The sequence below is a fragment of the Carassius carassius genome, chromosome 48, assembly GCF_963082965.1.
Source record: "Carassius carassius chromosome 48, fCarCar2.1, whole genome shotgun sequence".
NCBI classification, from domain to species: Eukaryota; Metazoa; Chordata; class Actinopteri; order Cypriniformes; family Cyprinidae; genus Carassius; species Carassius carassius.
In genome coordinates, this window is record NC_081802.1 from 9,960,305 (window position 1) to 9,975,627 (window position 15,323).

The window sequence follows — 15,323 nt, forward strand, 5'->3', positions numbered from 1 at the left end:
TGAAGACATTTGATGCATTTAAAAGCACATTTTAAATCTAGGTGGTATTTAAAAAAAAATACAGTAGTTTCACAATTAAAAACAAAGGATTTGTCACAATCTGGGACACCCTATTCATAAAAAGTGTCACATTTGTTTGTGGTATATGTTCTGTGCCGTATAAAATCTAGCAAATTCACTGCCTATCCATTTATCTATGTATACTGAAAATAAGCCATGACATTGCTGCCAAAGAAATTAAACTGAACCTGAAAGACATCAATTTTACCAAGATATGCTGGAGAAGATCTTGTATTGTAGGAAAGCAAAACATATTTGGAGTAAAGTAGCAAGTTCTGAATCTTGCGTCATCACTGAATGTCAGGATGTGTCTTGTGGTAGAGAGCTGTATAAATGACTGAGGTGGTCGTAACAGCAGCGCGTTATGAAGATGAGTGTGGCGTATGGCCTGTTGCTCTCAGTGGCTTTGACAAGCTTTATACTGACTGGTTAGTAAAATCATGCTTAACTGATTCTAAAATGATAACTGAATTGATTTCTTGTTATCTCAAACGTACATCTTTATTTGCTTAGGCACATTTGGAGCTGATATCATCAATGGCAAAAAAGTCAAGAAGAACTCCATGCTGTACATGGCATCAGTGCAGATTAATGGAAAACACACATGTGGAGGATTCCTGATCAACCCGAGCTATGTGCTCACAGCCGCACACTGCAATAAAAGGTAAAGCCAACTATTAACCTGGAATATGTTTGGTGTTCAACAAAATGGTTTACTAATATGCAATTATGTTCATGCTATGAATAAAGTGGTAACATGACTGTGATCCTGGGCACCCACAACATCAGTCCACAAGGAGCAAATCTGAAAAGATATCCAGTGCAAAATAGACATAAGCACCCATCCTACAAAACTGTCAAAACTGGGAATGACATCATGCTTCTGAAGGTACAATGTTCATTCATAAATTTTAATATATTATAAAATATAACAATCTTATTATTAAATATAAATGTATGAGTAAATACTTATTTTATTTTAAAATGTAATAATACATACTTTTACATTTTAATTATAAATTAAGTAATTAGATTAAACTAACCATTAATGGTAAACACAAAAACAACACTTTTCATTTGTGAAATTTTAGCTGTCCAAGAAGCTGAAAACCGACAAAGGTGTGAAAACCATCAAAATACCGAGCAAAGACAAACCCCTGAAGCCAAAGACCAAGTGCCAGGTTGCAGGATGGGGTCAAACTGAACAGGAAAATGTGGTGAACGATCTGCTGGTGACAGATGTGTCACCTATCAACTCCTCCACCTGCCAGACTATGTGGAAAAACGGTCATCTCCCCAACAATGTCCTGTGTGCTGGGGGTCACGAGACCAAAAGTGGCGCTTGCCAGGTACGTCTAAAGCAATATTTTAGAGAGAGTTCCTATTCTGTGAGTCTACATTGTTCTGAACTCAATAAAAATGTCTGGAATCAATCTCAAATTGTTTGTCATTGCAGGGTGATTTGGGTGGACCGTTGGTCTGCAGTGGGACAGCAGTGGGAATTTTCTCTTTCGACAAAGGACGCTGTGACTACCCACATATTCTCAATGTTTACACTGAGATTTTTAAATTCAGACGCTGGATCAATGAGGTGATCAAAGGAGGTGCTTGATGCTATGAAAATGCATTGTTTTGTTGTGCAGTATGGTGTCTTGTAAATGCTAGCTGTCAAACCTTTCAATAAACGGAGAAAAGAAAAACAAAAAAGCCATAAGCAATGACTTTGCATTTTTTCTTTCTAAAGCGTCACTTCAGAGAGAGTGAAACTAGTTAGGGGGCAGTTTAATTCTCAACCACTGCTAAAGTTCACCACCACATCCTAAGTTACACAATAAAATTATAAAAATCCAGAGCAAAGACAAACCCCTGAAGACAAAAATCAAGTGCCAGTTTGCAGGATGGGGTCAAACTGAACACCACATCCCAAGTTAAACAACAAAAATATACGTAGCACTGCGAAAAAAAAGAGAAGATACTTACATGCTTTAAAAAAAATTTACTTGACAGCGAGAAGAAATTGCTCCAGAAAGAGCATCTGCCATCACATTAGTTACTCTACAATAAAAGTTCTCATTGTGGGTGACGATTACATTGTGTCTCATTGTGGGTGAAGATCTCAATCGATCTTTAAGACGTCTACAACCTACTTTTCAGATGAATCATAGAGATTGTGACCTTTTATGTCCTATAAATGTGTCCTGTTTATTTTCGAGTCTGAATATATCTGTGCAGCTTTCAAAGGCCCTTTCTTAAGACCGCACAATCAAGAATCATAGATAAATAAGAAACTAAAGAGTTTCTTCTTTCTGTGCGCAAGCTCCGAGCAGAACTGGGACATGCAAAGTATATTTTGGGCTTCAGGTGCTTCCGTAAATGGTCAAACACACAATACAATTTTTAAATATTTATTTTTGTCATCACAAGTCGGTTATGTCTTTGTGAATGTAAACAGCTGGGAGAAAATAAGAGATGTGTCAGTATATTAGACACGTGCATTAGCTCTTAAAGTGACAGTACCCTGCTGTTCTCTATATCATTAATGTTAATCAGACAACAAAAGAAAAGTGGAAATTGCTAATGCTATTGACTGTATAATTTTTGGAGCTTTAATAGAAATCAGTGTATATCTCATTCATACAGGGTTTTTTTTTTTTTATTTTTTTTATTACATTGTGGAATGTCTTGCCTGAATACAAATGTTAGATATCCTTATTTGAAAAATTGAAAGCAATGTTTAGATTTGTATCTCTTGTATTTATATGTTCTATTGCTTGTCATTTGTTTTAACTATTTACTTGCCCTCAGTAAACTTGAGAAACTTTTTACTTGTATTAGCTATGCTAGTAGGTCATACTAGTTTTAGCTGCTCGGTAACTTGCAAAACGTTCTGCAAAACCAACAGGAAATGCACAAAACATGTTTCCAAGCACATACATGTTCTTTAATTAACATGTTCTGGTAAGATGACACGTGGCCACTGCAAAACTTTCAAAATGAGTCAGTAAAGCTGAAAAGTGTTACTAAGTAAAGCTTTCATGTGGTTAGACTGACTCCAAGCGTTATCTAGTCTTAACAAGCTTTAAACAAATAGTAGTTGTTAGCAAACACATTCACACAGAAGAACTTCATCAAATATTTGACATTATTTATTTTACATTAGACAGAGCTACATAAACTATACAAAACTCAGTTGCAGTCCTTTTGTGTCTATATAAAAATCCATTTTGGATGAATCAAGGGAAAGATCAATGCCAATACAGAACATTTCCAGAAAGAGATTTATCAGATAAATAAAAGAGCTGAATAACAATATACATATAGAACACACTTCTATTATGATCTTCAAATTATTTTTGATTCATCTCAATGCTTTCCAAATGTATTTGGAATTTAGTCTATGATATATATGCAAGGGAAAAGTTTCAAGTGTGTTAGTATTATCATCCACTGAAATATTTCGAGAGCATCTTGTACTAACTTTAAAGTTCTAAATGCTCATTTTGTGAGGTCTTTAACATATTGGAGGCCTTGTTTGGTGTAGTCACTAACTGTAGACGGGGCGATCGATAGGGCATGGATAGACTTCTGGACCCCTGAGTGAAAAAAAAAACGGAGCGATCACAAGACTACATTATATTAATACGATATATATATATATTATATTCACATCATCAAACAGATAATATACAAGCATTTCCACCAAATACACTTGTACCTGAGTTCCATGCATCCAGTGGTGAGAACTCAATTTTGGGTGTGGCAGGAAGCTAAAATATAGTACCAAACAACAACAAAAACACATTATGACAAACTGACTTGAACACAGGAAAATACTACACAGACACCACCATAAGAAGTATTCTGGTCAGCATTGCACATCAGTCACAAAATTACACATTCAAAAGTTTGGGGTGGGTAAGATTTTTTTTACGTTTTAAGTCTATTTCGGTCACAAAGGCTGCATTAAAAAATATGGTAAGAATTATTGTGAAATTATAATTTAGCTGTTTTCTTATCTGTATGTATTATAAAATGTAATTTATTCCTGTGATGCTAATATGCTGATTTGTGCTCAAGAAACATTTCTGCTGCTACATTTTATTTTAGTTTTTTTTATGTTTTTTACACTGTCATACATTTTTCAGAATTTTGAAAAAGAAATCTTTTGTATCATTTTAAATGATTTTCCTCTCAATTTTGATCAATTTAACACATCCTTGCTGAATAAAAGTATCAATTTATAATTTAATTTTAACTTTTGAATTGTAATGTACTCTTATTTCTATTGTCACACCTTTGTAAATGAATATAAGGTATGGTTTGGTTGATGACAAGTGATGTCATCTATCTTTCTTTAAATAGCAGTCACAGAGTCACAGGCTCTACTTTCGGTTTCATTAATACTCCCAGTTTCAGGACTTTTCATACCTCAAAGCCAAGGTACTTCACCCACTCCTCCACAGCAGGTGGGATGGCAGCTTTAGCTCGACCCAGTGTGACAGATCCCTCTTTGCCATCTCCAAGAAGACCTGAATCATACGCGACATATATAGCGCCACCAGCAATGGTCACTTTTGTTGCAAACCTGAAACACACATCAACACAAATTCAGCCATTCAAAGTCAAAATACCACATTGAGATAAACAGTAGTTATTTACAAAATACTTGGGTTATAATGACAAACGATGATCATTTTAATTAAACTTAGATTCGAAACAAAAAGCCAATATTTCATATTTAAGTTACACATGTAGCAAGCTAGCTCCACTTAATCTACCATGAAGATAGCAACTCAAAAACATGATAATTTAATTTATAACTAATATCAAAATTATAAAGTTGCACAAAATATAATAATGCACAAATATGTAATTCAGCATAACTCCCAAGTCCAAACAGACAACTGTAAGCTAACTGCTAATTAGCTCCACATGCAACAACGAAAAAACACTTTAACGTTACGTACTTGACTACAGGCAAAATCTTGGCAGCCATGGTCCTAAAAGCAATAGTATGCTATTAAGAACAAAACTGTGAAATAAAACCCCTTCTTTACAATAGATTTTTGCCCTAACTTGACAGCGAAATTCACTGACAAGGGCATTAGCGCTTGCAGAACGAGCTGGAAGCAATAAAGCTCGTTTTGAATGCGGTAAATTAGAACTTTCAGTATCCGCACGTTCGACAAATAAACGTCGGAAATATAAAAAGGTTATATATGTTATATGTTGTTAAAAAAAATCAGAATGATTAAAATTAAACGATTGCAAGTGGTACTTTAATAGAAATTTGGTATTATTTATTCGATGAATGTGCCGCCATAATAACTCATTGACCTTGCTGTCAGCATAGAGGCTCTGTCAGTCGTTTGTGGTTTGTTTCAGTATCATCAAAGTATTCTATTGTCTTTGGAATTATTAATTAATTGTATTAATCAATAAAAATACTAAATTTAATGTAACGTAATACTGTGACTGAGTAAACAGGATCTCTTTTTAACTAAAATACCAAGTCACTCAGCCATTTGATAGTTTAACCATATAACGTTAGTTGTATAGCCAATGACTTTTGTTTTTTTTTATATCCTAGCCATCATGTCATTGTGTGACACACATATACACACACAGAGACACACACACACGACAGAAAAATCCCAACCTTATTAAAACATAATTTGAAATCAAACAAAAACGACTGCTAATACCCAGGACAGAGCGTATTTACTCCACATAAATTGGATTGAACTTTGATATGGCTCCACATTTTTCACACACATGATCCGGTTCTGCTGGTTCTGTAGTTGATCAGTTCAACTTCGTATTTCTGTAAGATGTGCTTCTTCGTCTTCAACAGATTTCCTCAAATGAATCTTTTTGGCAAGTTCCTGTTGCTGTGCAGCATAAGCGTCGCTTTTATCGCGGTTCGATGGAGCGCTCTGTCATTTAATGAAGGTGAGTACGACAGCCTTTCTGTTTATCCACGTGTGCTGTAATAAAAATATATTAATAAAACCTGTAATACCACATTAAAGACACGTGCAATTCCGTTGATTAGTCAAACCAGGATTTAGGGGAAGACAAAAATAAAATTAAAATAAAAAATATATATATGTATGTATGTATGTATGTATTTATATGTATATGTGTGTGTCTTCCCAGCTATTTCAAATACATAATACTACCTAAAATAGTTTTTGAAGTAAACTTTAAATTCTATGCTTATACATTTCACACAAGAGAGTGGGCAAGTGTGTTATAAAAAATAAATAAATACAAATAAAAAAAACAACCTGACCTCCACGAACTGGTCCATTTATAACAGTTTTAAAATAGAGTTGATTTTTGCACTTCATCTCCCATTAAGGTCATTGGAAATTGATTTTCTGCATTCGGCAATGTGATCGATAATCCTTGATGTCTAACATGAACTTTCAGGATGATTATCACCACATATTTGTTCATGTATGTATAAATACTGATGTTTGTTGCCAAAACCCCCACCAAGAATCAGTCAAGGCTTTAATTTATCATGCCACAATGGCATTTATGCAATTAAGGACGTCTGACCTTAAGCCGAAAAGAGCATCTCTGCCCTGAAGTAGTTGTACTACAAACCTTGTTTTAACCTCAAATAATTACTGTCACCGCAGAGCCTTTGGTGGTGTACAGAGATATAGTTTAATATGACTTTCTACCCACAATGGATGTGACTAATGGGAGAAGGCCACACATAAAATGTTTTTACAAACTGGTAAACTGGGATAACCCTAGCAATCTTAAAATGCAGGATTTGTCATTTGATCTTTATGAACATTAAATATACCATTATAGCATTATGAGACACTTTTATGCAATAACTAGGCTAGACTCCATTGCAGCTTTCAATGGCCAAGGATTGCCCAAGAGGCGACCTGAACGACATGTAAAGCTATCTTTGTTTTGTTCAGCATCATGTTAAGTGGCATGAAAATGTTAGTCGGTGTCCCTACAATGAACTTCACATACTTTTGAAAATCCAGCTTTAGTTGATCCTACTCATTGTTACAGTTGTAAACAGAATGGCTTTCTTCCTCCACAAGGAAGTTTGTAGTCACAACGTCTTTGTTTCCAGGCCAGACCATTAAAGACACACACATCTCTTGGAAATCCTGTAGAATTCAACCAATCAGATGACTTTCGATTTTGGGGCATGATACTGCATTCTAAAAATGTGGTGCTCAACTTGAGACCTTTTTTTCCCTGTTCTGGGTGAATGGCCTCATAGTCAACATCATTCTATGAATTGTGTCTTTTTTAGAGTCCTTGAAAGGTTCCAGGGTGCTGGTGACTGGTGCCAGTACTGGCATAGGTGAGCAGTTGGCGTATCACTATGCCCGTTTAGGAGCCCAACTGGTTATCACAGCGAGGAGAGGAAATGTCCTAGAACAGGTCAGTTGAGTTTCTCTTCTTTCATTCATCATTTACATGATTCGAGGATATATGAGTGCTTCACATGAGTCATCTCAATTCAGGTTGTGAGCAAGTGCTTGGAAATGGGGGCTCAAAGGGCATTGTTCGTCCCTGCGGACATGGCAAGCCCGTCCGATGCTGACCATGTGGTGCAGTACGCCATCGAACAGCTTGGGGGTCTGGATTACCTGGTTCTGACCCCCCTCGGGCCCAGTCCATACGGAATGTGGGATGGAAATGTGGAGCACACACGATGGCTGCTAGAGGTACCGAATCACAATGAAAACCATTTGTTTTGACCATAGGATATTTCATCCAAAATCAACATTCTGTCGTCCTTTCAAAACTGTTTTCTTTCAAAAATCTTTTAATTCAGTGAAAGTGAAGTGAGTATATATATATAACTGATGTGTCACTCATTCATTTCTCCTATAGGTGAATTTTCTCAGTTATGCAGAGATGACGCAAAAAGCTTTGCCAGCCCTTGAAAAGAGTAAAGGGTCAATAGTTGTTGTTTCCTCCCTGCTAGGTGATTAAAATCTGACTCCTTTCTCACAATTGTCACTGGTTTAACAAGCAAACAGATGCTGGAATAATACTTAACTGTTTTACACAGGAAAAATATGTGGCCCCTTTGCTTTGCCATATGCCGCAACTAAGTTTGCACTGAACGGTTTCTTTGGAGGCCTCCAGCATGAGCTAGCAATGCAAAAAAGCAATGTGTCCATAACCATCTGCACACTGGGCCTGATCGACACAAATAGCGCCATGGAGAAAATCAAGTAAGAACAAGCTAACATCAAGATCTTTGGTTCTTTATGCTGTTGAATGCAATGCAAATTTACAAATCAGTTAAAAGTGGACTCGGTTTCTGCTAATGAAAAGCTTGACACAAAGAAATTAACAGCAGATCTGAGAAATATGGAGGAGGGGTCATTTAATGCGATTTAATATAAAAATATTATTTTATGAGTGACACAGTTGAAAAGGAATAAAACGAGATAATGAAGCGACAGAAATTAATGAATAAACTTCATGCCTCCAGGCCAAAAGATGTCAGTAAGTACATGCGTACCTACAAACAAACATTTGAAATGTGAACAGAAACAGACTGCATTATCAAATTTAGCAGTTTAAAACTGTAAAGTTAAAGTTTTTGTCTAGTGGAACTAGCTCAGCACTAGTCTCTAAAGAACATAATGTCAGACAAAGTCTTATTTGTGGTCATAAATTGCACTTATGCAACTCAAACATTCCATATCACTCATGACCTCTCAAGTTGCAGATAAAAGGCTCATTCTTCATATCTCTGATGTGCTTAATGCAGACATTACATCAACATAACCGCCTACCCTGCACACGAAGCCGCCTGGCAGATTATCGAAGCTGGAGCGTCTCGCCAGTCTGAGGCCTTTTACCCCTGGTACACATTCTACGCCTGTCTCTTCAGGGATTGGTTCCCATACTTCAGGGATCAAGCGATTCAAAAATCCTACACATATGATCCACAAGTTAATAAGGATCTAGTTACTGGAAGCTGACAGTTTCATGAATCTATGTGTTGAGCAGAGCATTAGCGGTTAAAGCATGTGCTCTGACACACCAAACCCTGGTGCTCAGGGTGAGAGTTTCTCACCAAAAATAAAGCTTTATAATGAAACAGGTTAACATTCAACCTGCTGAGAAACATTTTATGGAGCACTTTATCAATAACATTTGCTGATCTCGAGAATTAAAGAGTTAAACACTTTGTATTCTATGTCTGTTCACAAACAACAAGCACTTTTTATGGCAGAAACTGTTTGCAAAGTGTGTTAAAACCATGTTTCATGTTATTATTCAGTATGTGAAACAGCAGATGTCTTGTCTGTGTAGACTAAACTACCTCTGTAAAGCACTGTGAACTTACCTCATGTTTTCTTATCAGTGACTAGCGCTAACGATATTTCTACGCGACCTGTTGTCAGACTCACTCAACAATAAAGATGTTCAAATAAAAGATTGTCTCTTGAGTTTTATTGATGATAAAATTTACAGCGTACAGCGTTAGATAATGTGAGGTTTCAAGACAATTTGATGATTTAGACAGAGTTCCGTCTAGCATAAGCGTCTGAGTTGTAGCACTAAAGGAATTCTGCAAATCATGTACCCGAAAAACACAAAATCTGTGCTGATTAACATACTACTATCACACTTCTTAGTGTATTATCACAATCCCTAAGTTAAGTTTAACCTCTAAAGAATATGACTATTTGCACCAAACAGAATAAATTTGTATGTTGTAACACAACATGTCCGAAAGAGGGCAGCAGTCTCTTGATAGTAGCGACAACAAACCCTTTCACCGTCTCAAAAGTTTGACTAGTAGGTGGTTTTGATTGTATGACCGCCCAGATTATGACTTTTCTCATCTGAGTGAGTCCTTCATTAGAGAGATACTCCACATTAATTCCCTGCAATTATCATGGGTGGGTCATAACATAACGAATTCACTGAAGAGCTACATGAACTGAAATTACGTCAGGCTGTATCAATTCTCATGTACTTGACTGGATTTAAGAGGAGAAATCCAAGCCAGAACCTCCTCTTGCTTAACATGGACTGCCTTACGCATTACACATACACTATCTCTTTTTACTCACACTTTCCCCTTCTCTCAGACACACACCCACACATGCCCACATACACTCTCATGATGGGGCCTCCAGGGGGAAGGAACGGGCCCGTCTGGCTGAGATAGCAGCCAGGAACACCTGCAACAGATTAGAGCTCCTAATGCTGAGTAATAAATCCCCCACCCTCATCAGCATCACCATGAACATGAACTTATCTATCTATCTATCTATCTATCTATCTATCTATCTATCTATCTATCTATCTATCTAATCTAATCTATCCAGCTATGACTGATTTGTGAAATAATTGTTCTTATGAGTCAGATCTTTTTAATGAATCACTCGATCCAGGTCATGAAAACAATCTGAACAGTATGTTAATGATTCATTCACAAATCATGTTAAACCATTCTCGATTCAACACACCATATAACTAGGCATCGATCTAGTCAGATTTGTTAGACAAAAACATTTCCATTTTATCCAAAAGTCTTAAAAATAAAATCGTAAGAATAAACTTTGAAAAGGGTGACCATTCGTGCCCTTTTTTTCCAGACACATCCTGGCAAGGACTTTTATATTGACTAAAATACCCAGGTTTTGGCTTAGTTTGCACTGCGCAGACCGATCAGTGTTATGACATCAAAGTACCATGATCACACCTTCTCACGTGCCACGATTGGTCGATTATGTACAATGGCTGCATGTCATTGGTGAAACTGCTTTTCGATCAGTATTCGAACATTAAGTATGAAAACTAGAAAAATAACCAGTGGTTCTGGACCCAGATTTCCTGTTCACTGCATGTGAGACAGTACTAGTCAAGCGATGAGATACTGGAGGGGGTGTTGGAAGTTAGATGAAGGGTGTGTTAGACCCTCTTGACACCTGTGTCCTTTCAGAGCAGCCACTGTTATTGTTTACACACACAGAGGGGAGGAAGAGGCCACAAGAGCTGTGAAGCGGACCAATTTCGCAGCCCTTTACCTCCCTCCTTCTAATTAGGACGATTCACCCAGACCCAAACACACTTGGGGTGGGTGGGTGTGAGTGTGCTTCTTCATTCCTGCAGTAATAGCAATTAAAGTTAAGATCTATCTATCCTTCCACCCACCCACCCATGAAAGTGAAGTGACATTCAGCCAATTATGGTGACCCATACTAGAAATGTTGTACTCTGCGTTTAACCCATCCAAAGTGCACACACACAGCAGTGAACACACACACACTGTGAACAAACACCCGGAACAGTGGGCAGCCATTTATGCTGCGGCGCCCAGGGAGCAGTTGGGGGTTCAGTGCCTTGCTCAAGGGCACCTAAGTCATTGCATTGAAGGTGGAGAGAGCGCTGTACATTCTCTCCCCCCACCTACAATTCCTGCCAGCCTGAGACTCGAACTCACAACCCTTGGATTGCAAGTCCAACACTCTAACCGTTAGGCCACGACTTCCCCATCCACCCTATACAACAAAATTACTGTTGTAATGAGTCTTAACAAAGAATCATTTGAACCAGTTCACAAAATTTGGGTTTATTTGTTTTGGTTTGGTTTCCTGCTTGCTACATGAATCATTTGTTTGGCTGTCTGTTGGCTTGTATTTGTGGTGATGTATTGATTAAATAATTAGGTGGCATCTGCCTTGAGTATGAATGTGTTTGTGGGCATTATTTCGACATGTTTTCTCCCTGTTTCTGAGCTTAATGAAGACCCACGAACAAAGACAAATCTTTTTGTACCCTAGCCCTTCTCTTTCCCTCCTGTTTTGGAGGAAAATGGGTGGCAGGGTGGGGGTTAGATGAATTCTTCTTTCTCTCCCCGTCTCTTTTTCTCTATAAAGGAGAAAGACCAATTAACAAAGGATAAGAAGTGAACCGTAAATACCCTCAACAAGGCCCAGCAAGAACAAGAACTGGCCTTCTCTCTTTATCTCTCTCTCTTTTCCCCCATCTCCTATCCCCTCCACCTTTCACAAAGGGAAGGCTCGGAGCTTACAAAGTGCCAATTAACACTGAATGTTTGGCCCTTGCGCTTCCTTTCAAAGCCGCTGACAGCAATGGTGTTTGGGTTAATACCGAAGGCCTGCAAAGAATTATAATTCTCCTCCTTTGCCCCCCCAACCTGCCCTCTCCTCCCATCCTCAATCCTTTTACTTTGTTTCCAGTGGGGTGGTTTTACAGTTCAATGCACGTTCAAAAGGTGATATAAGATGACTGTGATATAAGATGACTTTTCAAAGAATTTTGTTTGGAGCAGAAGAGAGGATAAGAGTAGGGGTTGCCATTGCAGTGGGGTGATTGGTTAAAGGATGGCATTTAAAATGTTTTTCACATGTTACATGTTTTGTACATGTTTTGCAGTAAATTACCATTAAGAGATCATGTGTAATCTGGACCTATTAAAAATACAGGTAATTATGTTGTAACATTACAAATATTCCAGTGCACTGGATAGGATTTTACGATAGAGAAAGGCCTTAAATTGGCCGACTACCTGATCAGTGCCCTGACTACTGAGCTAGGGAGCTGATTGAAACACACCTGAGATTACCGGTATGAGCACATGAGTTCAGAATGCTCTGACGTAAGACATTTAACATTTAACCATACCATTTAACAGACGTTTAACCATAACATTCTGATGCAGATGACGCATTTACACAGAGGTGAGCAGTTCGATTTGAAGTCGTCTATGGCCCTGTCCAAAATGGTACACTTCATGTGCACTTTTCGGCCTTGAGGACTTACAATGGCCACTGCGTGCACTTGTCTGTGAATTGTGTTTTACTGGTAAAAAGATGGAACAACATTGCCTGGGTGAACAGCGCATCGTTCCGGTAATTTTATGACAATTTAGTTGTATTACTGTGTGAAGGGGGCTACTGACAGCCAATCATAATTCACCCGACTTTAAAGGGTTTGAGCATTTAAAGTGGAATACAACAACTGCAGTAAGATTATATACATATATATATATATATATATATATACAGTACAGACGAAAAGTTTGGACACACCTTCTCATTCAAAGAGTTTTCTTTATTTTCATGACTATGAAAATTGTAGATTCACACTGAAGGCATCAAAACTATGAATTAACACATGTGGAATTATATATGGAATTAAGCAAAAAAGTGTGAAACAACTGAAAATATGTCATATTCTAGGTTCTTCAAAGTAGCCACCTTTTGCTTTGATTACTGCTTTGCACACTCTTGGCATTCTCTTGATGAGCTTCAAGAGGTCGTCACCTGAAATGGTCTTCCAACAGTCTTGAAGGAGTTCCCCGAGAGATGCTTAGCACTTGTTGGCCCTTTTGCCTTCAGTCTGCGGTCCAGCTCACCCCTAAACCATCTCGATTGGGTTCAGGTCCGGTGACTGTGGAGGCCAGGTCATCTGGCGCAGCACCCCATCACTCTCCTTCTTGGTCAAATAGCCCTTGATGCCTTCAGTGTGACTACAATTTTCATAGTCATGAAAATAAAGAAAACTCTTTGAATGAGAAGGTGTGTCCAAACTTTTGGTCTGTACTGTATATATATAAATATATATATATTCAGTAGCACATATCTAATGCAGGCTTCCATGGGCTTCACCATGCTGGTTTGGGTCGTTTTGGTCTGGGTCGTATAGCAGTGGCAAGGCTGTTTCTCTTCTTTGCCTGATCTCATAAATCAACAGGCTAAATAAAAGAGAGGGCAAATGGGGTTAAACCCTTAAACATGCCCATGTCTCCAGTCTGGACATCCTTCACAGTGAATGTGGGATCAGTTGATCATCAATGAATCACAATATAAAAGGAAAGTGTGACCTCAAATCAACCTAGTCTAGTCTTGGTTCTAAACGCATTACATTTTTGCCACTGACAGTGAACTGCAGAGTCTGTAATTGTGGTGATCATGACCAAAATGATAAGGCAATTGCTTTAGGTTATACTTTATCGGGTGAATACATATAATGTAGAACACCTAAAACTGTAGGATTTTTCAGAGATACTCATACTTTTAAAATGTTAAACTTGAAAGCTTGTGCTCAGTGAATAAATGTAAACATCTAATTATATACTCTATAAAACTAGTATTCTTAACATATGACAAGGACAACTAGGTCTTCAGTGCTGGCTTCAAAGAGACAAAATGTGCATTTTTCCCTCCTCTTGCATCTGTTTTTGTCCCAGGGTGGGATTTCCCAAGTGTGAAGCGCTGTGTCTGCCTGTCTGGGGCCTTGCTGACCTCTTCAGGAAGGTGACGAGAAGACAGAAAGAGGCTGAGAGAAAGACAAAGCTACAGACAGAGAAAGAGGTTGGTCGACAAGTGTTTTGTGCAGTGAATCATGAGACAGTATAAAAGGGTGATGTGAAGGTCAGGCAGAGAAGAAAGCTCATGAAGATTGTGAAGAATAGGTCGCTAATGTATTTACTCAATAGAGTACATAACTAATCTATCAAAGTATTCTCAATATTTGATATCTGGAATAGTTATACATATAGCTTTATCTTCACATATGACTTAGAGGCAAACAAAGAGATGGTCGGTTGAAGACAGCGTGTCAGATCACACAGCACGAGAGGGGACCAATGGAAATGATTAATGAAAATGTTCAACATCTGGGAGCGATTCCCCCCAGAAGACAAATTTCAAAGTGTATGCAAACGACAGTGTAAAAAGCAATTGCACAGGATCTATCAATTCGGTATCTTATTCACATCTTGTTCCATGACTTCTGACCACATGTATTCATACATTTATGCATGAAAGCACTGTGACCCACACACACACACACGCAAACCTTTCACGGGCAACCTGTTGTTTTCCTAAAGATGACGCTGAAATTGTTTAGACTGCCATTGGATTTGGACTTGTACAAAAGGCAGCTGTGAACTGATTTATGATGATTTGCAAGATAATTATGTGAACATTTTGGGAGTAAAACCTTAAACAAAAAAACAGCAAAACAGATAATATTTAAGTTAAGCTCAAACATGTCGTTGATTACCACCTAAAAATAATCGAGGGAGAAAGGCATTGCAAAATTATAGCCACATGACTTAAACATAATGTTTTACCATGGAATAATGTCATAAATAAGCTTACTGACCTTTTAAGTATGATGTTTCCATAAATATCCATTTTAAGATTGCCCCCTACTGATGAGCATAACAAAACTTTAAAAAGCACTTCCATGCAGAGTCCACTTCTTAT

At 37.8% G+C, this 15,323-nt stretch overlaps 3 protein-coding genes across 3 annotated transcripts; 2 read left to right on the forward strand and 1 right to left on the reverse strand.

Moving 5' to 3' along the window:
• The first annotated feature begins 386 nt into the window (after positions 1-386).
• LOC132131590 (granzyme-like protein 1) lies at positions 387-1,701 on the forward strand. The gene is made up of 5 exons (XM_059543654.1): positions 387-488; positions 574-724; positions 811-949; positions 1,152-1,409; positions 1,517-1,701. The coding sequence occupies exons 1-5, from the start codon at positions 425-427 to the stop codon at positions 1,670-1,672; spliced, it is 768 nt and encodes a 255-aa protein (XP_059399637.1). The 5' UTR covers positions 387-424; the 3' UTR covers positions 1,673-1,701.
• Positions 1,702-3,450: 1,749 nt separating this feature from the next.
• Positions 3,451-5,198, reverse strand: micos13 (mitochondrial contact site and cristae organizing system subunit 13). Its single transcript, XM_059542989.1, has 4 exons — positions 5,028-5,198; positions 4,489-4,645; positions 3,776-3,827; positions 3,451-3,653 (listed from the first exon to the last, which is right to left on the reverse strand). The coding sequence occupies exons 1-4, from the start codon at positions 5,054-5,056 to the stop codon at positions 3,556-3,558; spliced, it is 336 nt and encodes a 111-aa protein (XP_059398972.1). The 5' UTR covers positions 5,057-5,198; the 3' UTR covers positions 3,451-3,555.
• A 623-nt stretch (positions 5,199-5,821) lies between these two features.
• Positions 5,822-9,508, forward strand: LOC132131249 (hydroxysteroid 11-beta-dehydrogenase 1-like protein). Its single transcript, XM_059543270.1, has 6 exons — positions 5,822-6,012; positions 7,358-7,488; positions 7,572-7,775; positions 7,945-8,038; positions 8,126-8,291; positions 8,837-9,508. The coding sequence occupies exons 1-6, from the start codon at positions 5,892-5,894 to the stop codon at positions 9,048-9,050; spliced, it is 930 nt and encodes a 309-aa protein (XP_059399253.1). The 5' UTR covers positions 5,822-5,891; the 3' UTR covers positions 9,051-9,508.
• Positions 9,509-15,323: the final 5,815 nt, after the last annotated feature.

Excerpts from the sequence above, each read along its gene's own strand:
- LOC132131590 (XM_059543654.1), top strand. The coding sequence starts at position 425 with ATGAAGATGAGTGTGGCGTATGGCCTGTTGCTCTCAGTGGCTTTGACA. Across the intron at positions 489-573 it reads GACAAGCTTTATACTGACTG|GCACATTTGGAGCTGATATC; the intron begins GTTAGTAAAATC and ends TTATTTGCTTAG. Across the intron at positions 725-810 it reads GCCGCACACTGCAATAAAAG|TGGTAACATGACTGTGATCC; the intron begins GTAAAGCCAACT and ends CTATGAATAAAG.
- micos13 (XM_059542989.1), bottom strand. The coding sequence starts at position 5,056 with ATGGCTGCCAAGATTTTGCCTGTAGTCAA. Across the intron at positions 4,646-5,027 it reads AAGATTTTGCCTGTAGTCAA|GTTTGCAACAAAAGTGACCA; the intron begins GTACGTAACGTT and ends TGTGTGTTTCAG. Across the intron at positions 3,828-4,488 it reads TGAAGTACCTTGGCTTTGAG|CTTCCTGCCACACCCAAAAT; the intron begins GTATGAAAAGTC and ends ACTATATTTTAG.
- LOC132131249 (XM_059543270.1), top strand. The coding sequence starts at position 5,892 with ATGTGCTTCTTCGTCTTCAACAGATTTCCTCAAATGAATCTTTTTGGC. Across the intron at positions 7,489-7,571 it reads GAGGAAATGTCCTAGAACAG|GTTGTGAGCAAGTGCTTGGA; the intron begins GTCAGTTGAGTT and ends ATCTCAATTCAG. Across the intron at positions 8,039-8,125 it reads TGTTGTTTCCTCCCTGCTAG|GAAAAATATGTGGCCCCTTT; the intron begins GTGATTAAAATC and ends TGTTTTACACAG.